General features: G+C 47.8%; 1 protein-coding gene across 2 annotated transcripts in view; it reads left to right on the top strand.

Annotated features, from left to right (window-relative positions):
* Positions 1–25,399, top strand: part of LOC142575807 (membrane metallo-endopeptidase-like 1) — a 78,317-nt gene that overhangs the window by 13,725 nt on the left and 39,193 nt on the right. The window contains exons 4-6 of one of the 2 annotated variants that reach the window (XM_075685470.1): positions 5,420–5,658; positions 5,955–6,067; positions 10,026–10,082. In XM_075685470.1, the coding sequence (XP_075541585.1) occupies positions 5,420–5,658; positions 5,955–6,067; positions 10,026–10,082 (409 nt within the window). The remainder of the gene's footprint in view (positions 1–5,419; positions 5,659–5,954; positions 6,068–10,025; positions 10,083–25,399) is intronic. The other variant, XM_075685471.1, reaches the window with a different exon arrangement.

Below are 25,399 nucleotides of genomic sequence, written 5' to 3'. Positions count from 1 at the left end.
TGAAGATCCGCTGCTGTCTCACTTCATCAAATCGACGCATCTGCACTCCGCGTTAGTGTCCTAAATGTTCACGGCGTTCCTAGGGGCTTGTCGCCGCCACACGACGCCGCTCCGCTTCGCGTTTTCGATGTTTTTATGTGGGACACTTTCTTTTGTTTTAGGAAACTGTCATACCTGGGCTCATAGCACTTTTACAGGTAGGCTACGCGACTAGCTAGATAAATATTAGCAGCGAAACAATCTTTAACAATAAATTCGCTATAGTTAGCTAAGTACATAATTATTCACATCCGTGCTCATTATAGAATAGCAAAATTGAAGCCACCAAATAGTGAGGTCGTTTATGCCTAACAGGACTCCTGAGAGGCGTGATACTCGGTATATTCCAACTCGAGAAATACATTCATGTTGTAGATACGTTTCCCATAATAGTGGCTTTAACAGTTCTGCACGATCTTATAGCTGGAACGCCAAATCTTATTGCATTAGCGTTCTTTGGGTACTTCATGCGATTTTCGGGGGATATGCGTCTGTATTTATGCATGTTTGTATTCATATGTTCGTATCAAAGCGTTTTCGCGGCTACCTGGATCACTGGGTAGTCAGTGGTCGAATGGCGTAGCGCATCGGGCCGCTGAGCACAGAGTTCGACACCAACCGTCGGCACAACTTCGGTCACTGAGTATGTGGCAAAGTGCACATACGTAACGCTCATCGACGAACCTCTATCGCGCCGGCATGAGTCACTGTAGACGCGAGATTGGGTAAGCGGCGCTGTTCGAATGAACTCCATGACGCCGACTTGGAGCACTGGGCATGCACCACTCGGTCTGTGCCGATCTCCAATTACATATTTGATACTAACTAGGGTCACTGAGTACGTGCGAATATGTGCGTGCCGCTCTTCAATGAACCTCTCACCAACGTGGGTCACTTGGGTTTGTGCCACTGAGTGCGCGGCCCAAGCCAGGGAACAATTCTCAGCGTTCGCAGGCACCGGCGCGCCACGCTTCTCGTCTCGGAGGCCACGGGCGCACTTCTCGGCAGTGCCCCTAGATGGCGCAGCTTGTCCATAAAGAATCGCGAGAGAGAGGAGACCAGGGTAGTTGCCGCGTGACGTCTTTCGCAGTGTTCGCAAGCACCGGCGCGCCATGCATTTCGGAGCCCACGCTCAGGCTTCGCGCTTGCGGCGCTAGATGGCGCCGAGTGTTCTTAGGGACTAATTAGGGAGGCGCAAAAAGAATTGCCACCGCAATTCTCCGGTAGCAATACGTCGTGTAGTTACATTGATTCAATGCTAATGCATTTCCGTCGACGGTCGTCGTGAGATGGCTTCCGCCGTAATATTTTAGGATATTTTTGGTGCATATACCTCGTAAGGGTTGCTGTGTTCATGATTCCCGATAAACAGACACGACTTCGCTACTCATTGCATGGCTTCTATTTAGAAATTATAACATGCGCCGTAAAGGGAATAGTTATTACGACATTCAACATACTTTAAGTAACGAGCGGAATTCCCCTTAGATTATTTTCGGTAATTTCAATATAATTCCTCGATAATTCCTCTCTTAGACGATAATCCCCAAATTAAAGCCTCCTCTTAAGAGGAAGCTTTAGCTCGGGCCCAACTCCGATGCCGCCTACTCAAATACATGTAAAACGCAGAAACGCTTTTCTGGAATAAGCGCTAGGCTGAGTTTAACGAAATTTGTTACATCTGAGAAAGAAAGTAGATTCTAGTGGCTATTGGCAGCGGAATCTTGAACTAGGGCTGAATTTTTTATAAGAAATTTACAAAAATTTGTAAATGTTTGAAAAGAAATGGAAGCTTGAAGTTTACTAATTTGTCCCTCGTCATCAAAAACAGATATTGCTATTCTGTAAACTGCACCCGTTGGAGCGGAGAAATTTGATATATCCATTTACAACCTACTTGAATATGTTGCAATGTTTACAATGGTTTTGCAAAAGTCATACGCGCATACGAATGGTAAGTTGCAGAGGAACGTATCATACATCAATTTTGTCAGCTTTATATGTGCTATTAGAAGAAATTTACAGAATTGTGATATCGTTTTTCATTACTAAGTTTTGCAGAGTTGTAAATTTAATAGTTTAGTTATCTCTAGATTTGCGATTTCCGGCAATCTTTAAAAAAAATTATTCGGGGGCCCTAAATCCTCTCAACTGCCGACTTATGGAAATGATTACGGCTTGAAAAGAAACACTTTTGACGGCATTCAACACGAAAGTCCTTGAATTTATCTGTGTATTCTGGTTCGATAACACCGTTCATCATTTTCAATGCTGCTGAGCTTCTGTAGAGCGGTTGTGGCTTATTAGTATTTTTTATTCTCCCTTCCGAGGGGCCAAAATATACGTATGTAGATTACCGTCAACAACTGCATCTGACAAAATAGAGATAAAAAAGTAAGAACCAGTACCCAACTGTCCTATAGCTTCCTTATGTAGTCGTAATTCACAAGTGCCTAACTGTACAGGTCGCGTTTTGTAACGACTCATTCTTCCCATTTCTTACCACACTCTTAAAAAAGGTTACACCCTTTGTGCCGTATCTTGTCCCACAACGATAATCGTCATCTGTCTTGCCCGCATTTCCTTTCTTTAACGCTGCCAGTCCGGTGCTTCCAAGTCACGAACGGCTCGCGCGTTATCAGCGTGACACAGCTTTCTGGACAGGAAAGCAGCGAGTGCTCTTTTTTCAAGAAAGGAAACGCAAGCAAGGCAGATGACAATTATTTTCATGGGTCAAATATACACCCGAAAGGGTGCAACTGTTTTAAGAGTGCCTATAAATTGCGACAACGACGAGGGTATCACCCAGTGACTTAGGGCGAAATAGTGGGAATTGAAATGAGTAGATACACGATACCATCCCAGGTGCATGAATCTTTCATTGCGAAGTATGCCAGAAGTTCTCAGCATACTTGAAATACTCATATATGCCGCCACAAAGGCACTAAATCTATGAGTTGCTTCCAAGTACTCTAGATGTAGAAGTAAATCCCCAGAGTTGGCATCACTGTCCGTCAATGCCATCGCAAGCTGCACGGTGGGCCACCGATTTGCCGACCAGACGTTAGCGCCTCTTCGACCATCGCCTCCTCCGAACCAGCAAGATCCGGAGACATCGGTGTCTTTTCCTTTCTCTCCGGTTTATCTCCTTTCTCTCCGCTGGCTCTACCCACTCCTCAGTCTATCACAGGAGAAAGTCCAGCCGCCGAACACGGGAACGGGGAAAGGATACAAAGAAAGCTATTCGCTTCTAGAAAAATATTCAGAAACCATCGACTAGAATAGTCAATGTAAGCGAATAGCCAACACGAACGAACGAACGAACGAACGAACGAACGAACGAACGAACGAACGAACGAACGAACGAACGAACGAACGAACGAACGAACGAACGAGCTAACGAACGAACGAACGAACGAACGAGCGAGCGAGCGAACAAACGAACGAACGAACGAACGAACGAACGAACGAACGAACGAACGAACGAACGAACGAGCGAGCGAGCGAGCGAGCGAGCGAGCGAGCTAACGAACGAACGAACGAACGAACGAGCGAGCGAGCGAGCTAACGAACGAACGAACGAACGAACGAACGAACGAACGAACGAACGAACGAGCGAGCGAGCGAGCTAACGAACGAACGAACGAACGAACGAACGAACGAGCGAGCGAACGAGCGAACGAGCGAGCGAGCGAGCTAACGAACGAACGAACGAACGAACGAACGAACGAACGAACGAACGAACGAACCAACGAACGAACGAACGAGCGAGCGAGCGAGCGAGCGAGCTAACGAACGAACGAACGAACGAGCGAGCGAGCGAGCTAACGAACGAACAAACGAGCGAGCGAGCGAGCTAACGAATGAACGAACGAACGAACGAGCGAGCGAGCGAGCGAGCTAACGAACGAACGAACGAACGAACGAACGAACGAGCGAGCGAGCTAACGAACGAACGAACGAACGAACGAGCGAGCGAGCGAGCGAGCTAACGAACGAACGAACGAACGAACGAACGAACGAACGAACGAACGAACGAACGAACGAACGAACGAACGAGCGAGCGAGCGAGCTAACGAACGAACGAACGAACGAACGAACGAACGAACGAACGAACGAACGAACGAACGAGCGAGCGAGCGAGCGAGCTAACGAACGAACGAACGAACGAACGAGCGAGCGAGCGAGCGAGCGAGCTAACGAACGAACGAACGAACGAACGAACGAACGAACGAGCGAGCGAGCGAGCGAGCGAGCGAGCTAATGAACGAACGAGCGAGCTAACGAACGAACGAACGAACGAACGAACGAGCGAGCAAGCTAACGAACGAACGAACGAACACGAACGAACGAACGTTTTTTACACCGATTCCGACCCCCGATCATCGACCAGCCCACGAAAACGGCCGAAAGAAGCAAAGAAAGCTATTCGCTTTAAAAAAAATTACCGACGATTACGTTACTTCCTAATGCGAAATTTGAGCGCAGCAAATAAGCTGTTTCACCTTTTGGATAGATTGAGGCAAAGAAATCGAGCAACACATGTATGCGCTATCACATAATTTTTTTATTTTTCACACGTATTCCTTTAACAAAGACTCCACTAACAGTTCTTGACAGTCATGAAGGAAGCTTTGTGGTCGGAGAAATAGACTGATATATGTTCGACTTGGTACACCAATGCTTGATTCTCAAAGACGAGATCTATACAAGTGCCTCGCGAGGTTGTCACAGCCGTGGGGGAAGCAGAGGCTAAGCGCCGCCGCCGAGAAGACCCCTGCCGTTCGCGCCGCCGAAGCGGAGGCTCATCGCCGCCGTCGAGAGCAACCAGCAGTAAGCGGAAGCGGAGGGGGGCGGCGTGTACACCCAGCGGCAAACGATGGGGGCAGAAGCGCGCGCAGCAAGCGGACAACACGATAAAGGGAGGAGGGAACAGATAGCAGCGACTGACTGATGCCGCTGACGGCGATAGTGAGTCAACCCCAGCTATCCGCCACACAAGAACAGGGGGGGGGGGACCCTTTCCTCCTCTTTCTGCATGGCGGCGACGGTGTTCTATGCAGTCACGTTATCTTGACTCTCTAGCGGCGTCAGCGGCATCCAGCGGTATCAGTCGGTCGCTGCTAGCGCTGGGGGGATGAAAGGGGGGCGGAGCTGGTTACGAGGCCGACGACGACGCCGACGACGACGACGACGCGAAACCCAGGAACGGACGCCAAAGAGCTGCGCTCTAAAAAGAAAGACGACTAAAAAAGAACGCTTTAAAAATAAAGGGGAGGGGGCTACTTTCTCACTACTTCGAACATCGCGTGAAACTGAACTCTTCCCACTGCCGTTGCATCCAGCCTTTCGAACGAGCGCACCGGGGCGTCTGTCGCAGGTCGAAGAGCGACGCGAGAGGAAGCGGGGCTCGGTTGGCGCGGTGGGCGCTGTCGGCGGTGGCGGCATGGCGAGCTCGTCGCAGCGCCTGGTCGCGGGCGGTGCCGCGGTCCCCGGCGCGGCAGGCCTGATCGGCGGCGCCGGCCTGGTGGGCGCCATGCCGCTGCTCGACGTCAGCGACCAGGAGCTGTCGTCCATCGAGAGGGACATGCGCAAGATGTACCACGACCGGTACCCCAGGTGAGGAAGCGGCCCCGCCGATACCACCGACGGGGGGTGTACCAGCCAGCTTGCAGTGCCCATTTTACGGGCTAGTCAGACAAAGCGTAATAAATCAAGCGCTTAGCCTTCCCAGACAGCGCATGTTGAAAGTCTTAAACCACATAAAGTTAGAGGTAGTTTGCCTGCCAAGCTGGTGGTATAGATGCACCCAACAACGTGAAATCGTTAAAAAAAAATGACCCCCATTGTTTTAACTTAGCCTATGTCGGTACCATTGCTGAGTCTTTCTAACTCTTGATCTTAACGCTCTGCAGTGAAGAGACGACGTTGACGTTATTTCCGGAGCGGTCCCTCATCATCATCCTCGTCATCATCTTCATCTTCGTCGTCATCATCGTCGTCTTGGCAGTCACGGGAAGCGGATCCAGTGAGTTGACCACTTATTTATCATTGATTTTCCATGATGGTGCCTACTGTTGATGTCATCCGGGAGTTCGCCACTAAAATTTCTTGTTGTCTTCCTTGACCTCCTCGAATAGTCAGTGCATGTATTTGCAGCAGGAATATTTATTTCGGTTAAATTAAGTACCACCATTGTACCGACCAATGAAAAGAGTGCTGTCAGAGAAAATTCGAATCAGTTTTAAACAAAACATTTGTAATAGTCATTTAATATACTGCTCGAATAGCTTCTCAACACCTTTAGAGCTTGGTTGATAACAAGTTTTCTGAAGGCGAATGGCAGCTGTAGGACTGGCTAATATATATATATATATATATATATATATATATATATATATATATATATATATATATATATATATATATAAATGTGTGTGTGTGTGTGTGTGTGTGTGTTGTCGAAAAAAGAAAAGAAAGAAGCCGCTGAAGGACATGTGCTGTAAAAAACTCTAAATGTCCCCGTTGCAAGAAAAAGAAATCGCTGCTTGTGGCGCAACATATAAAACCGCTACATAACCAGACAGCTAAAAATACTAAACGACCTACTATAAGCAAAAATCACGCGTTGTCATGTAATGCACATGGTACCACCGCGAAACCGAAAACAAAGTTTCCATTATCTATTTTGTTGACAGATTGATTGGAAAACTGCTGACGTTGTTCCACTTCTGACAATTTGCAGTGCTTTGCTTGGCAGGCAGAAAACAGTAACAATTCAGACTTTAGCGGTTGGTTGCTGCGAAATGTTTGGTTATCTTCTTGAGCATTCAGAAAATACGGAATAGTTCATTTTCAAATACGAATACGAATAGTTAGTGCGTAATATCCGATTCGTATTTGAAACTTCGAACACTCGCCCGCACCTGCTTATTTCCTGTTTACTTATATTGCTGACACAAATTTTGCTATAAAATCTAGCTTTACCCATTTTCTTTCGTCACCCACAGTGTGCGAATAATTGTCGCAGAAAAAAAAAAGTTGAAAAAAAAAACCTCGCACTAGTATGCCGCACTGTTCTTACTAATTAATATATTCGAGTTAAGGGCATCGCTGAATTTTTTTTTTTTCGTCAAAGTTCTATTTGCGGTTCGACGGGGCTCTGGCTGTCGCCTCCCTGTCACATTTACCACTATCACATTGGACATCTTTCTGCGCGTCGGCCAATCGAAAGCGCACCTGTGTAATAGAACTACCGTGAATGTGGGTCCTGAGGTCGAATTTGTTCGTCAGGACTCATCGTTTCAATTCAGCCACCCTCGACCATACGGGCTGAATTCCCAGAGCTGCTTGCCGTTAGCCGGAAGCCGTCGGTAATATGTCCAACACGATTGTTGACACACCTACTATGTTACGAACAGTATTAGCGTAAAAAAAAAAACTTTTACTTGAATATGGGCCCTGCGATCGCGAAGACAATTCATTGGCACCACTTCTTTCGGAGATTTCAAGCGTGTGAAGTGCTTCGATTCCGCGGTAGACTTCTTTTAAGGACTGTTTGTCACTGGCCGCTACCGCCTATTTTAATGATATGTCCAACATCACAACTGGCTGGCATGGGCGTTCTTACGAACAGTTCTAGCGTAAGAATTTTTTTTAGTGCGTACTTGCCCCGATCCCAGGACCCGTATTTGCGAATCACTTCATGCGAAAAAGTAGTTTGTAAAAAGTGGAGCAAGAAAATCGGGAGAGTGATCGTATAGTATTAGAGTGTTTTAGTTGAGCGTCTTTACGGTACGCTCCGCTCCGAGCTGCCCCGCTAAGCCACAGCGGAGCGGCGGGCGATTTTCACGTTTTAGTTACATGTTTAGCGTAGCGGAGCGAGCCTTTCGTAGTTGCAGCGCCCCCTGGCCAAATTCAGGGTAATGAAAGAAAAGAAAAACACCTTATGATCACTCTTATACAGTAAAACGTATATATGTATATATATATATAACTATTCATCCATGAAGTGTCTAGACGTGCGCTTGTAATGCGTTACCGGTCCATTTTATCCAATGCAAAATAAAGCGCCGTCTTGGGGAACGCCACGTGTTAGCCAGCGCGCTTGCTTTTTGCATCCAATCCAATCCGTTCTGACGCCAACGCTAGCCAAAGCACTGCGAGGCACGCTCCGCTCAGGCAGCTTCTAAGCGGACCGTGTTCCTCGCTCCGCTAGCCCGCTTACGGCTAAGCGGACGGCGCATGCGCATTCGCGCTTCCGCTCCGCTTAACTGCTCAGCGGAGCGTAAACGCGCTCAACTAAAACTCTCTATTAGCTTTAGGCGAGTGGTTAAGGTGACGCATTTCTAACTAACTAAAACATTCGTTTATTTTTGCCCTAGGGGCAAGTTCCTTGCGTCTATATTCACAAAAGAAACGCTTACGCTAGAATTGTTCGTAAGAGACAATTCCCGCCAATCCTGCTGCTGGACATATTATTAGCGAAGGCGGCAGTCCAACGATGGCAAAGAACACTTACGGATGGAAAGCTCTGTGAATGCGACCCCTTGTTTGTAACTGTTCTTAGGGGTCCTCGTCACGTTGGTAGTTCTTTGTACTAAGCACAAGACAGCCTTAAGCTAACGTTGTCCGTGAGAACAGAAACCGCCCAGTTGTTATCGTTCGCGAATTAACAGAAAACACTGGCTAGTCACAAAACATTTTTTTACGGAAGAAAACGTGTGACTTCCGTCCCTGATGCCTCTCTGGGTTACAAAAACTGGATTTGTATTCACAAGGAACGCCTGTAGGCTATTACGTAAAAGCAAATTACGGCCAATCCCAACGCTGGATACAAAAACTTTGTTAACTTGGTCCCTGAACGTGCTGAAATTTGCGTGGCTGCTATGGCCTTTCTTCTTTTGTTTATTTATCTATTTACTTTGGTTACATAGGTAAAAAAGATAAGCTTGGATAAAATTATTTGTTCGGTTCGTAATTAAAGATTATAATAGGGACAACAAAGAGAAAAGTAATTTATGTTTTGCGGGAAGACACCCTTTTAATAACAAAAATAAACAATCTTACCGTGAGGAGAGGCTTCATAACCCAGGAAAAAGACGCAAGGAAGCATGAACATGTGGCGACGCCGCCGTCAAATTCCTGCACCACCTCGGTAGGGCGTCGCGGCATTTTGACAAAGCATTCTGCTCAAGCCTAATTTTCTATCGGCAGTGATATAATACGTTGTATCATGAAATATCCAGAGACTTGGCGAGTTTTAAGAACATTTAATTTGTCCACAGCGACCCGAATACAAAAACAAAGTATTCGAGATCCGTGACGTCACATGGACGTAGCGACGCCACGGTTCTGGCGCGGAGTAAAATAAAAAGAAATGAAATTCCGATTTTCATTTTCTCTTCTAATAATCAACCCATTACAGCGATACTCACAAAAGTAGAGTTCCTACAGAACTATTCGGAGTTCTTAACTGTTTTAGTCTTTCTCTTAATGTCCTTTCAAGGTGATATTAAAGAAAAATATTAGGCCGCGTAGGATAAAAAAAAGTTAGGCTTCTGTACTAACGAATTCATCGTTCATAGCGAGAGCACCCCTTCTGTAAGCGATAACACGAAAAAAATAAAAAATAGGAGCGGTGCCCTCTCTGACGTCAGCTCTCACGTGATGTCAGTACTGGCTGTTCCACAGAGAGCCGAAGAAAGCGAAGTCACGTGGTGATTACGGCATTTTGTTCGTTTGGGTGCGGGTGATTCAAATGAAGCAGCAGCAGCTTGTTCGTTTACTTCTAATTCTTCTTAAGCCTCTTAATTCTTAAATGCAGTGCCAGTCTTTTTTTTACGGAACAAATTCGTACGTGTACTTGCACTCATAAAACGATGATAGACTTCCAGGCGAATAATGTGTCGATCTCACTCGACTGAATACTTCAGTGTCCCAGATTCACGAATCGCTGACTCATTCCTCTGCTCTTTGCCTTGCAGAACCGATGGGAGCAGTGAGCACGGTAGCAGGAGGAATCGGCTCGCCTGGGCATCCAGGCACAGTACCATTTCTAAATTTTTCCGAAGCCATTGAAGTACCGCAACCCAGCTCCGAAAAGATTCAATAAAGCTCGGCTTTGATAAATGGAAACAAAGGTAGTACAAGGTGCACTTGATGATACAGCGACGACCCGTCGACGGCAACGCGTTAGCGCATCGGAAACTGGTTTTAACTTCTCATAAGCTAAAAACTTTTCCCCGAAGAAACGTTATGAGTTTTATTTTAGTGCGTGCAGGTACCAGTTCTGGAGAAAGGCCTTGAAGTGACGGTCATGTCGTTCGCTGCGTCAGGATGAAATAACTTTTTGTCGCGCTAAATAGTGTACGATTTCTGAAGATAAAACGAGAAAAATGGCAGGGTGAATTTGTGGGCCAGTCATCAAACCGCGTCCAGCACTGAAAGTGTCACATTCTCTCTCTCTCTCTCTTTTTCCCAGTATGTATATTGGTCGCCAAAAATCAATTTCAATACTACTGACAGCTTGCGAAACATTTCATATAAGAGAAGTGAACATTACAATTTCAGAAGTGTAAGCTGGCGCCCTGTTTCCTGTGACGTGTTCAGTAACGCTGGAAAAAACCGTGCGCTTCTTACGATGTGCGGTGACGCGTTGAAACGTTGAAGCCGTGTTGGCAGGTAATTGGAAGTGACGTCAAGATGCACCTTCCTCTATATCAAGCGTTGCACGCAGATTCGTGCGCAGCACTGTCATGCGACCGATCCGCAACAACAATGAAACAACACCTCAAGGGCGCTGCAGAGGGGCTTGCGTTATGAGCTTTAGTAGGCAGGCGCTGTGCCGCTTTCGGTGGCAGTTCTTTCCAGCGCTTGCTCCCTCGCTATTTTTTTCTTTCTGGGCATTGTAGATGTGTTTCTGTAACGAATGATGAAGTAACAATAACGACGGCAAGGGGAGGAACGCAAATTTCGGCTATTCGCCGACGCACACCATGGCGGTAAATTCTTTTAAATCGGCATCATGGCAAAAAAACGTTACCGAGTTTTCTGTTCTTTTTTTTTATTTTTCGTCGTTTGTGTAGTCGGCGTAGTGAATTTCCAAACAATATTCCGCATTAGCTTTAAGCACTCTCATTTACTCTCATAAACCTGATGTCACAGAATTATGAGGCGCATTTAAGTAGAATCATATTGTACATTAGGTAATATACTTATTTTTAGGTGAACGCACCTAATCACCGTGTGCTTAAGATTGACACCACACCCATGTTGTGCGCTCGGTAACACGGTGCCCATTCTGTTGTCAGAAGCGATCTCTAAAGGAAGAAGGGAAAAAAGGAAATCAAGTCCACGCTCAGTGGTATTCCACGCAGGGTTTAATTCTATCATGCGGACGTTGATAGACCACTTAACACAGAGTGTTGAAATACGGTGGCTTTCGCAAGGAGCAGTTGAAATGGCGGAGACACTCTCTGCGACGTTTGTAAAGAGATCGATCAACAGTATACTTGGAATTGGCCAACAAAAAGTTCTTACAGGGAACTGTAGTGCTCGCGTAAGCTGTAAGAAGGGCGATCCAGCCGGCATGAGAATGACGGTCAGCGCATGGATGTGCCTAAACTTCCATCTTTCTGGTTTGTGACAGTACAAGCTGATCATCTTCAGAACAACTTGACGGGGAAGAGGCCGCCGATTGGCGTAAAATACAGACCGGGGTGTTCCCCCATTTAATATTGCTAAACGCCATGTATCCCACTCGTTACAGGGACAACTGTCCTTGGTGCGGTGGCATACTTACACCTAATACACATAACCTGGGAGTGCACTAAGCAGCCTCATAGGCCAAATACCAGTAGGACAATGGAGCAGTGGGAGGCACAGCTCGCCCGCTCCGACCTGGCAGAACAAAAGTCCTTAATTAGCCAGGTCAGGCAGGCGCGAGAGGCCAGTGGGGCCCTGGACTGAGAGGCTCCGACCACACCTCCTTCAAATCTTTACAATTGCAACAAAGTTTCTCTCTCTCTCTCTCTCAGAACAATATCGCATTATAAATCCAAAAATTCGCGTTGCTTATGCACGTCCACAAAGCCTTACTACCGTCTCTGTTCAGTAGATACAAAATGGCTTCGAAGTTTGATTAGGACAATCAAACAGACTAAACGTAATAAATAAGGCCAAGAGAACGTCTGAAGCCATGAGCGCGAAGATCAGACAACTCCATGCGCTGTCCAGGCATCACAATTCCCATGGTGGATGAACGATTGCAGCGCCACAGTTTCCTCTGGTGATTTTAATAGGAGACTCTGTATAGGTCGTCGTACTATCGTGGTGGTACGTATAAGCCGGTAAATAGCCGGGAGCCGGTGGCGACATATCGTGGAGCTGTGCAGAACCACAGCGCTGCAGAAATGTCGCCGCAATATACACGACTAGGTTATCTCGGCCCTAGAATTTACTACTAAAATGACTAGAGGGAACTCTGGAGTTGCGATTGTTCAGCTGTAGGATGGGAATAGCGAATAGTACGTGCATAGATCTGTGGGATCTTTGTTCGTTTGGCTTGATACGTTCTTGGGGCTTCATTGTATTTTTTTCTGCCTAGACGTCGAAGCGATCTTATTTTTTTGCTATAAGCTCTGAAAGCTCTGGGCACAACATGCATAATCAATGCCAATCGTTGCTTGTATAACGCAATATTTTTTTCTAATTATCCATTTGCAACGTGACAAATTCGTTTGAAGCCAGGGGGACGAATTTTAGGCAGATCCGTGTACTATATGCTTCATTCCAATGCTGACCGACCTCCACCTTACGGCTTCCATAAACAATTGCGCCATAGTTCGCTTTAGTGATTTACTTTTGTAAGATACTCGATGCCTTCCGCTAACAGTTCAGACGCAACATTCCGCAAAAATGAAGGTGGTAGCATCGATCGCACGCATTACCGTAATCATTCGTTGACTAGCTGTCCCATTTAAGAAAATATCAAGCAGTCAGCGTGCCTCGAGCCGACGTCATACAAATGCGCGCGCGGAGTACAAGTTTTGAGGGGTGTCGAATTGTTTTGAAGTTGGTCTATTTGATGTTGGAATGTGCTCATTGACAATAGTGCACGGACAGAGTGCACTTATTTCTTCAAATTCCATCTTTCTGAAACTCTAGCTCAACTTTGACAGCCGCTACACGTGTATGAGTGCACTCATCCCATTGCCCATACGGGCAGAGCATGTGCATGACGTAAAGCTTTGAGATAACCAGTGAAAGGACTAACCCTAGGAAATCATTACTCCATACGAAAACTTGACAACAAGAACAAAATATACTCCTGTCATTTTGCTATTTCTTTGGAAATTCTATCCCGGCCGAGGGCATTATGAAGGGGAGTGGTTATAGTTCGTTCAGTATCTAAATATATGATAGTATCGATTACATTTATGTAACAAAGTTACATATAAGAATAAGTTCTTCATTGTACAACGTTAGCTAGAGGCGAACGAAACAACAGATGGTTGGCGATGGTAAATGTGCATCCAGAAAGATGGTTCCAGGTGGTCGACGTTCTGTGGATAACAAAATTCACTACAATATTTGGTTTGATATTGCATTACTCCAAGCTTTTATATGTGGTCAATAAAGTCGTGACGTTGGAAACTCGGGTGATAAGGCTGTTGTGGATAGGAGGAGGGTGGCAGTACATTTTGTGATATAGGCGGAGGCGGAAATATTTTTTGACGTGAAGCAAGACAGGGAAGCTGCAGTGATGCTTTCATGTCGCTTATGCTTGCGTAATGGTTGTAGTCTTTAATAATGAAACAAACGGAATTACTCTCGGAAAGTTCGAAAATTTCAAGTTTGCTACATGATCTAGATAACGGCAGAAAGGGAACGTGGAGTCTGTGTCAGTTTCCAAGATTGTATCCGTTAAACCCGGGAGTTTGTAAGAAAACTCTTACATACATCACGAAACAGCTGATGACATTTCCGGGAGGCTTGCGATATTGAAGTACAATCGTTGGATCGTTCTGTAGTGTTGTCACTTGCCATTTGTTACGACCGCTTCTTCGAGGCTCATAAATCCGCGTGTCGCAGTTTAACGAGCACTACTACGTGACCTAGCATTCGGTGGCCTATCGCATTGCTGGTTTAGCGCCATCACGAATTCAAAGTTTGTAACACCGCAGTGATGATTTTTGTCAGCAGACGACGTGGTGTTCGGTGCATCAAGGGCTAGGCCACAGCTGCATGTGTCGCCATTGAAAGCGGGCATGTATGAACTGTGAATGTACGCTCACATCTAAAAACAAATATGTAGGGCCAGTAGATGGGAATGCGCCGTGAAAAAAGAAAAGCCGGACTTAATCAAATCAAATCAAACTTTATTCCAACATTCAGGACTTAAAATGAGCTGCTTCCGATTAAGGCAACCTGACTTTTCCTTTGGTGGACCTTTCTTCGTCAAAAGCGGATTTGTCATTCTTTGGGGTTTTATACGGTTAGAAGAATGGCGCCTCGACGTGTCCTCTTGTGGCGGCGACAATATTCGGAGGAAGAAACTGGATGGAAGATGAGTGCTGGCGCATTCCAATTCCAGAGTGGAGAGGTAATCCGTGAGGGTCCACTTAATGGACATGTCCGTTTCGTCTGCTGTTCAAGTTCTAATTGGCTGTGGCGCCTGGCTGCTGTAGACGCGCAGCCCAGCTCAGCCAATCAGAACTTCAGCACTAGACGAAATTGACATGTCCACTAGGTGGACTCTTAATAGGATACCTCCCTGCAGGAAGTCATTAGATTCTGTCGGGTCTCTTGTTCTACGTAGGGGGTCTGCGAATATACGGCCAGACCGGCCCCGTGGTTTTAGTGATGGCGTTTAGAAACTTAAGGGACCTGGAACAAAGCCATGGCACGATAGAAGAAATGCGATAAGAGCAGAGTGGTCTGATAAGTGTTAGTGCTAGTGCAACGCTTGTAAAATATTTTTGTCCACACAAACCGTCCAATCAAGCCGTCGGCTCCTTTCCTTCGTTGATCGATGCGCGTCAGTGCGCGTTAAGCCTTTGTATCACGGATAATCGTACGCCGCTTCAACTGTTCTAAAGCGTAAATAAGGTCTTAATAGAGCTTCACAGGACGGCACTGCCATACCTGGGGTTCCATGCGATGTGTCTTTATCACGGTATAATAGCAACAGTGATGCAATTACTTTAGGCTAAAGCCTGCGTAATATAGGCGGAGGCGGCTACATTTCATCAGACAAGTTTTCAATCTTCTACTTCCATATTTTTCGAATCGATAAGTAACTAACGCTCTCTAGTCTGAAAGCCACTCGGTGAACCACCTTATCAGCCTTGTAGGCCGGGCACAGTCCGCGAGAAATGTTCCGAATATTTGACCGAAAGCCTAGCAACTTCTGATAAGGGCCACCCTTCCCGAAGTCACAACCATGAGTAGTGCACACTGCTGCGGATTTAATTACGCTGCCACTCCAGTCTTGGGGTCACTTCGTCTTGGAACACGCCTTTTTCCCGCGATCACGTTAAGCCGCAGAAGCGCTCTACGGTGATTGAAAAAGCGCATGGTCAAAATCAATCACCGCCACCTCTGTAACCGCTAAGTGATGTCGTATAGTGACAGTATCATTGTAGCACTAGCTTGGCACACACTAACGAGCGTTAACTGTCGAGAACATGGCAGTGAGTCGAAGTGCTGACGGCGGCATGTTTCGAAGCTGTGTTTATATTAGAAATACTTGCTTAGGTGACGCTGAATTGTTTCCAAAATACACTGTAGGAGGGGCTTTGAGACTAAAGGCACAGTGAGATGTAGTTTGACTTGTCCCAAGCTCGAATCATTTCTTCTTGCCGCACATTGGCCGAGAATAATTTCGTAACGCCACATAGCAGACGACCGCATGAAACGCATGCGGGTGTCTTGAGTGGAGGCTTATGTTTTTCATTGGTCGATTTGGAGCGGCCGCCGAAATCCTGGAGGGAGCGGTCAGATTTCACCAGTCTGAATCTGCCATTGGAGTTCAAGAATGCCCCGCGATGGAAAACCGACTTCCGCTTCGTAGGTTACCATGGCAACCAATGACACCTTACCACAGCGGGCGGAAGTGACGTATGATTCTCGTCCTATTTCCTCCCGAATCCGCACCTCGGCGGCGGAGTAAGCAAGAGCGATCCGTTGCAGAGTGAGCTGATCCGAAATGATCAGTGGAAAGCGCCAACACGTTCCAGATCAACCATTGAAAAACACCATCTGGTTTAACTTTCGGACTAACACGAAGCTTTCTTCAACGATAGTTTGCTTTCGGAGGAACCCGCATAGGCGTCTTTTGCAAGTAATTATGTAAAATATATCTATTCCATTAAAAAAATGACAGCTTATGCACTCATCAAACTTAGTTTGTTAAATCGGCGAGAAACTGATTTCTTCAAGGTTTTCAACGTGTTAGTGTCTACGAATCTGGGTCGAGGGAATGGAAAGCATTTCGTCAAATCAAAACTTCCGTCAAGTCGGCTTTTGTTAAAAGGTGGCTTAACTTTATTTACTTGCAATCTCGCAAATTTTCGCATTAGCTCGGTCGCTCATTCTACTGCTTCATTGGCGCGCATAGCTGAATGAAGAAGCACATTGAAAAAAAAAAACAGTGAACATGCCGTAACCTGTGATCTTCATTGCATCTTTTGAGAGACTTCTGCAGCCACTGCGCCCACCAACAAAAGCCGATTTCTGGCCTTCCATTGTTGTACTGAACAGCAAAAGCGCTTACGCAAAGAGAGGTAAAGAAACTGAGCGAGTTCGCACGGTTAACTTATTTAATGGAGTAGATCACAGTCGCCGATACCGGACAGATACCTAGATCAGATGTACTGACGCGCAGCCGACGTGTCGCACGCTTACGACTGGGACTAATTTCTCCCCCTGAACTTTGATTGTTTGCTTGTGCGCGACTTCCAAGGTCGGCTAGGCAAATTTCTGCACGCTTTTCTTCGTGTTCTGAACGATGGAGTACGCGCCGTAGGCTTAGGCTGTAGCTCGGGGCCTTGACGATTCGAATGCGCGCGAAAGGCGTCAGTGCTTTGGTTACCGTTGAACAGACGCGAACGCAGAAACCTATAGCGACTGTTTGGAATGAAAACTTTGATTCGGCCTTCATATTGTTCTGATGAAATTAGCAACGACCAATGAAGGCTGAAGTGCCATGTTTCGCACTCCGTAACTAGGCAACGAAAAGAGAAACTCTGAGCTACTGTGGAGTGCGCCGTGGATGGCGAGTTTTAAGATGGCCCGAATCATCACGCGACGTAACTGTGCACCAGTTGACTCGCTATCGTATGTTTCCCGGTGGCCATACCACGAAAGTTGCACGCATGGTTTAAAGCCATTTTTAAGAGGAAAAATTGTCCGCTTTCAACGCTCTTTAATGTGCTGTTGACAAAATCGCCATTTCATTGCAAACCTCGCTTGTAGCTTGTTTAATTTAGCCATTTTTTGATCATTTTATTATATTCGAGGATGTCTGTCAAAACGATTGTCCCACTAGTTTATACTGTTGGTATCTAATTTCTCGCGAATTGGCGGAAATCATCATTCCTGTCCTGGTATTTGCTTTGTTTCGTGTCGTACTACACCGCAACAAGCTTTACCGAAATTTGTTCACGAGGTTCCCCAAGAGAGCCTCCCGTCACTTGTATTTCACATGAATCACGCGAATTTCAGTAAGGAAAACGGGGTTGCTCTTTATGCGGCAACCACAACTAATGGGATTGCGACTCATTTTGCGCGTGACGTCGTCTGGCGTTAGCAGTTCAGTTTCATCCATCCTTTTACCGACGTCGCAACGCTTATCATACACTGCGCATGGCGCATCATGGCCATAGTGGCTTTTGCGCCATAAAACCCTGCATAGCTAAGTAGCTTACCATACCACGGCATGTCTACACTGTTAAATTTCTTGCGTGAAAAAAAAGTCAAGTATGACAATTTTTTGTAACATATCTTTTCTGCTCGCTTTTGTTTTCTGTCAGCTTGTTTTTCTGTGATTTAACCAAAATGATGTATTTAGTGTCTTTTTCCCCCGTAATTTTACAATTAAAAAGTGGCTAGATTGTTTACTCCATCAAAGCAGTATTTTTTACTCCCCTCGTGATTGCAGCTTTCATGTACGCTCTTTAAAAACTTACGCCCTTTGCGGCTAATCTTGTCCCACAACAACAATCGTCACCCGTCTTGCCCGCATTCACCTTCTTTAAATCTGTGAGCCCGGTACTTCCATGTCACCAACGGATTGCGCGTTATCAGCGTGACACAACATTCTCCACAGGAAAGCAGCGAGCGCTAAGTTTTCTAGAAAGGAAACGCGAGCTGGGCAGATGACGATCATTGTTGGGGGACAAGATAAGCCTCAAAGGGTGTAAATTTTTTGGTGGAGTCAGGTGATGGGTTTGTGGTTATAACAGGTCACATGTGTACAGATAAGCACTCTAAGCGACGCATGCGAGTGTCCACTCTGTGAGTTTATATATATATATATATATATATATATATATATATATATATATATATATATATATATATATATATATATATATATATATATATATATATATATATATATATATATATTGTAGCGAAGATATTGTAGAAGAGACGCTAGTGGGTTCAGCGCTACTGGCTCTAAACGCTAGTGGGTCGAGCACCTCCTGCTCAGCAACGGCTCTCGTGCTTGGAAGCTGTGACTGCCCTGCCCGTCGACGTTGCGCTGCTCCCGAGCTCTGCCGAATAAACACCTTTAGAATTGGTGGAGTGTGCGGGGTAACCTCAGACGATCATCCTGGAACTCCGGTCCCGTACCCTACCATCTACCATGCCCCAAGACGCCTCCCAGCAAACGCCTCCTCCTGCACCCACTGCGTGTTCCGGGGTGCCTCGTCATCGCGACCCTCCTATCTACACTGGAGCGGACGACACTGACGTGGACGAATGGCTCACGGCGTACGACAGGGTAGGCGACCATAACAAGTGGGATGAAGCAGCCAAATTGAGCCATGTTCTGTTCTACCTCGCTGGAGTGGCCAGCCTGTGGTATAACAACCATCAAGCAGAGTTCCAGACATGGTCGGAATTTAAGACTTCCCTCGCCGATGTGTTTGGTCGCCCTGCTGTTCGCAAGCTGCGTGCCGAGCAACGTTTGCGAGAACGAGCTCAACAGCCAGGCGAAACATTCACCAGTTATATCGAAGATGTCCTGGATCTATGCAGGAAAGTCGATTCGACCATGGCGGAGTCTGATCGAATCCGAAACATACTGAAGGGCATAGAAGACGACGCCTTTAACATGTTGCTGGCCAAAAGTCCACGCTCTGTGGCTGAAATTGTCACACTGTGCCAGAGCTATGAAGAACTCCGCAGGCAGCGGTCACTGACCCGTCGATCTCTACCGCGTGACGAACACCTCGCTGGTTTGGCTGCCATGTCCACCCAGGCAGCGTTGCTCGCAGAAATGAAGGCGTTCGTCCGCGAGGAAGTTGCCCGGCAACTCTCGTTGATGGATTTTGCACAGCCGCAGTCGGTACACGCGCCTACGCCAAGTTTTGCGCCTCCGCTTCGCCGCGTCATAGCGCAAGAACTGCACGAGGTTTTGCCTGAGCACCACCAGCGTGTTCCTGCGGCTGCGCCTCACAGCTACGCCGAAGTCATGGCCAGGCCCCAACAGATCCCGACGGCTGTGCCACTCAGCTACGCGGAAGTCGTCACCCAGCCTCAACAACTCCCTCAACGGGGACCTCTCACGTACGCCGAAGTCCTCGCTATGCCCCGACAACAGCCTGCTATGCAATCACTTCACCAGGCGCCACGTCCAACGCGTCCTTCCACATGGATGGGCCCTGCCGCAACGACTCGGTGGCGTACAGCGGACAATCGACCAATATGTTTTGCGTGCGGCTATGCAGGCCACGTCGCACGCTACTGTAGTCGCGTGCAGTCACCTAGCGCTACACCTTATGGGCCACGTTCTATGGCGGGTTCTCCGCGCCCTTATTACGACGACGAACCTCGGGCTGCGTCGCCACCATTCCGCCGGTCCGCCAACATCCGCCGCTCAACTTCTCCACGCCGACGCTCCCCATCACCGATGCGGCCTCGTCCCGAAGCTCGGGATGAGGAAAACTAATTGTCGCAGTCCATGAGGCAAGGGCTGCGACGCCGTCGAAACGCGGAAGTCCTCAACGTAGCCCGACCAATGTGATAGACGTGTTAGTTGACGGTGTGCGCACATATGCCCTCGTGGATACCGGAGCCGCTGTATCAGTTATGGACGCAAAGCTTTGTCGCTTCCTTCGAAAGGTTACGACGCCCATTGCTGGATTCGCCCTCCGCACAGCAGGCGCACAGCGTATTCACCCGATTGCGGCGTGCACCGCTCGTGTTCTCATCGAGGACGTTGTATACGCCGTCGAATTTATTGTGATTTCCTCGTGCTCCCACGAAGTTATCCTGGGGTGGGACTTTCTCGCCCGCCACGATGCCGTCATTCATTGCGCACGGGCCGAACTAGAACTGTCGCCGATCTCAGATATGACGCTTGCCGATAATGCTTCTTTTGCAAACAAACTACTCGTCAGACACGACACCAACGTTCCTCCCAACTCGTCAGTGATTGTATCAATGCATTGCAGCAGCCTCTCTGACGCCATCGCACTACTTTCTCCATCAGGCCGCTTTTACACTCGAAAACGTCTGCTGCTGCCTTTTGCGACTGTGAACGTCAAACAGGGCTCCACAGCTATTTTTGTCTATAACCCCTTCTCATACCCTGTGATGCTGCTTCAAGGCGAATGTCTTGGCCACGTGGAAGTGATCGACGCCGTACAAATTACGGATGTTCCCGAAGACACGTCCTGCGCCTGTTACAACACGCTCGGTTCTCTCGCGACGTCCGACCCTTTGCCCACAGGTGTGTTCGATTCATCTATTGCCGATGGCCTCACCCCACCTCAGCGTTCGCAGCTTCTGCGCATCTTAGAAGAATTTCGTTCTTCTTTTGATGTCGAGCAACCTTCCTTGGGCCGGGCGTCTGCTGTCACGCACCATATTGACACTGGCTCCCAACCGCCATTGCGGCAACGACCATATCGCGTCTCGGCCACGGAACGTCGTGTGATTAATGAGCAAGTGGACGATATGCTTCGCCGCGAAGTGATCCGACCCTCGAACAGTCCATGGGCATCCCCTGTCGTCCTTGTTACGAAAAAAGACGGCTCGGTACGGTTCTGTGTAGACTATCGCCGCCTGAACAAGATCACTCGCAAAGATGTATACCCGCTGCCGCGAATTGATGACGCCATCGATAGCCTACAAGGAGCAGAATTCTTTTCATCTCTAGATTTACGCTCCGGCTATTGGCAAGTACCCATGGCTGACGTCGATAGGCCGAAGACAGCCTTTGTCACACCCGACGGCTTATACGAATTTAACGTCATGCCGTTTGGACTTTGTAATGCGCCAGCAACTTTTGAACGCATGATGGACACAGTCCTCCGCGGTTTGAAGTGGCACACGTGCTTATGTTATCTCGACGACGTTGTTGTTTTTGCCTCTGACTTCACCACGCACCTTCAACGCCTACGGCATGTTTTGACTTGCTTAGCGAACGCTGGCCTTCAACTGAACCTAAAGAAGTGCCGATTTGCAGCGCGGCAGCTCATGATACTAGGTTATGTCGTCTCGAAGGATGGAATCCTCCCCGATCCAGCCAAACTTCGTGCCGTAGCTGAATTTCCTAAACCGACGTCCGTCAAAGAACTGCGCAGTTTTGTAGGTTTGTGTTCCTACTTCAGGCGCTTCATTCGCAATTTCGCCGCCGTCATATCACCCCTGACGAAGCTCCTTGGCAGCAACGGACCTCTCCATTCGTGGTCGTCCGAGTGCGACGAGGCGTTCACTAAGCTCCGTCGTTTGCTGACGTCTCCTCCCATTTTGCGCCACTACGATCCAACGGCACCTATTGAGGTACACACAGATGCCAGCGGTGTTGGCCTCGGCGCTGTCTTAGCACAGCGCAAAGAAGGGTTTCCTGAATATGTTGTGGCATATGCCAGCCGTATGCTTACTAAAGCCGAGACCAATTACACCGTCACGGAAAAAGAATGTCTGGCGATCATCTGGGCGCTTACCAAGTTCCGGCCCTATTTGTATGGTCGCCAATTTGATGTCGTCACGGACCACCATGCACTATGCTGGCTGTCGTCATTGAAGGATCCCTCAGGGCGTCTCGCCCGCTGGGCGCTTCGCTTACAGGATTACGATATCCGCGTACTGTACCGCAACGGACGCCAGCATGCTGATGCTGACGCCCTCTCACGTTCTCCCTTGCCAGACGACAATGCCTGCTGCGCAATATCCCAGCTTGACGTCTCTTCCGTCGACATCGGGACCATCGCTTCTGAGCAGCGCAAGGACCCCTGGATTGCCTCCATCATAGACTGCCTTGCTGATCCGTCATCGCAGCCAACCACTCGTGCACTGCGCCGTCAAGCTCGCCATTTCGCCATTCGCGACGACCTGCTTCATCGACGCAATTACACCTCTGACGGCCGCCAGTGGTTATTAGTTGTCCCTCGAACCCTGCGTTCTGAAATCTGCGCATCGTTCCACTCTGATCCACAGTGTGCGCATTCGGGACTTTTCAAAACCTACCAGCGTCTCCGACGACGCTACTACTGGCGAGGAATGTACAACTACATTCAAAAGTTTGTTCGTTCATGCCCCGACTGCCAGCGCCGAAAATCTCCAGCCCACCTCTCGCCAGCTGGCCTGCAGCCTCTACCCTGCCCTACCCAACCGTTCGGGCGCGTTGGCATCGATTTGTATGGACCACTTCCCCTGACGTCGGCTGGTAACCGCTGGGCCATTGTGGCAGTAGATCACCTTACCCGATACGCTGAAACCGCCGCTCTCCCAGCAGCTACAGCGCGCGATGTTGCATCATTCCTGCTTCGCCGATTCATCCTGCGGCATGGTCCACCCCAAGAATTGCTCAGCGATCGCGGACGCGTCTTCCTGTCGGAGGTAGTTGAAGCGATTCTCAAAGAGTGCCACGTTGTTCATCGTACGACTACGGCGTACCACCCTCAAACGAATGGCCTCACAGAACGCTTCAACCGTACGCTCGGCGACATGCTTTCCATGTACGTTGCCTCCGACCACACGAACTGGGACGCCATTCTGCCATTCGTCACCTACGCGTATAATACCGCTACGCAGAGCACCACTGGATTTTCCCCCTATTTCTTGCTGTATGGTCGACACCCTTCGCACACCATCGACACCATTCTTCCGTACCGGCCGGATGCATCCGAGTACGTCCCTATTTCTGACACGGTCCGACATGCAGAAGAGTGCCGCGACCTCGCACGGGCCTTTACTTCCGATGATCAAGAGCGCCGGAGGAGCACTCGCGGTGACGCCACTGCCACGGTCACCTTCGATCCGGGAGCGCTCGTGTGGCTCTCAGTCCCTTTAACTGCCCCTGGCCTCTCATCAAAACTGGTCCCTAAGTATGAAGGCCCTTATCGTGTTCGCGAACGCGCATCTCCTGTAAACTATGTCATCGAACCAGTTGAGCCATCTGAAGACATGCGCCGCCGTGGACGAGACCTTGTCCATGTCGACCGTTTAAAGCCTTACTACGACCCGCTCATAGTGACGAGCTCTTAGGTCGCCGGACGGCTCCCTTCTCGCTCCCGGGGGGTGGTTGTAGCGAAGATATTGTAGAAGAGACGCTAGTGGGTTCAGCGCTACTGGCTCTAAACGCTAGTGGGTCGAGCACCTCCTGCTCAGCAACGGCTCTCGTGCTTGGAAGCTGTGACTGCCCTGCCCGTCGACGTTGCGCTGCTCCCGAGCTCTGCCGAATAAACACCTTTAGAATATATATATATATCCATGCTCCGATCGGTATGACTCTCGCTGACTGGAGCTGTATCTTATTCAGAATCTTAACACCAATCGCCTCGCGCATACTAGATATATATACCTGTACTTGTGCGGCTGGTGAAGCTGCAGGCACGCAAATGCTAATTGAGCATAGTAAAGAGGCGGACAAATCTCATGTCGCGTCACGGTATTGATGACAAATTATTTCGATTTACTGTATGGGGAGCAATGATGTTAAGTAAAATTATGTCTTTGACCATAACCAGAAAAAAATACATTAAAGAAATAATCAGTTCATTCCATAAAAGTCATTTTTCTGTGGTAAAAAAAAATTAAATTTTCGTTCTTTCTTACGATTTATTTTTTACAGTGTAGTTTAACCAATGCGCAGATGGAGCGCGCTTGCGTAGCGAGGCGCCCGAATGCGTTGCAAGTGCGTTTCATGTGGTTAGTGAAATACTTCTACCCGCTGAAAAAAAAAAAGAGAGATTCTAGGCAGTTTATTAATTGTCGACAGGCTTGTTTCAGGCCACTTTGCTTTCTTAGGTTTTGACCTAGTCGCTACACAAAAGTCCGTATACACTTTACATATAAAAAAATCGTTAACGGGTCTTTATTTATCTACTGTGGTCTATCGAGTTCCGGTTTGTCTTCAGAAAGTTTTAGTGACACAGCTAAATTCTCAGCATATGAGTTCGCAGGGGTTCCTATGAAAACATGGGCACTGTCATGAAGAATGTCGAGAAATAGTGCGATAGAAAGTTCTCGTAGGAGTTTACACTCCGGAGCGCGAGCACAAGTAACCTCCCTATACCTGTCGTCGCGTGATCAGATTCATACTGCAAAACGGGCAACTTGTGCACATAGAAACCAGATGAAACGCCTTTTCTACGCTTTTCTTTTTCGGCTCTGCCGGAGCCACTAGGTGTCCGCGCCTACCGCGTAGCGGTACGTGCTACGATGACCGCACTGTATTTCGAGCCGTATGACGGTCAACTTAAAAACAATGTAGAGCAAGTACAATGGTGACCCACGCACAGCTGGTGTGTCTACCGCAGAGGGTCGCCGCAGTCACCTATGGCGTTAAAAAAGCACCTCTCTTCTGTCCCATCCTAGGCTAGTATGCACCGAAGCATGAGAAGTAGGTTAAAGATGATATACTGCTGGTACAGACGATATACGTTTAAAATTCAGCGCGGCTTGCCTGCGAAGTCTGTAAGCATCGTAACGCAACGCTTGTAACGTAACGCGTTAACGTGTACGCTTGTAACAATTTTGCTTGTAAGCGAGGTGGCCTTCTGGAGTTCTCTTTCTTTTTCTTGTCAACTATACTGGCCAAGTATACAACGCCTCACGAGACCAGTAAAGATGCAGACCTCAGAGTTTTTTTGTTCCTGGAGGGTATTTCTAATGTACA

Source organism: Dermacentor variabilis, chromosome 3, assembly GCF_050947875.1.
Source record: "Dermacentor variabilis isolate Ectoservices chromosome 3, ASM5094787v1, whole genome shotgun sequence".
In the NCBI taxonomy this organism is placed as follows: Eukaryota; Metazoa; Arthropoda; class Arachnida; order Ixodida; family Ixodidae; genus Dermacentor; species Dermacentor variabilis.
Note: the sequence above shows the minus strand (reverse complement) of the source record. Positions and strands in the feature narration are given on the sequence as shown.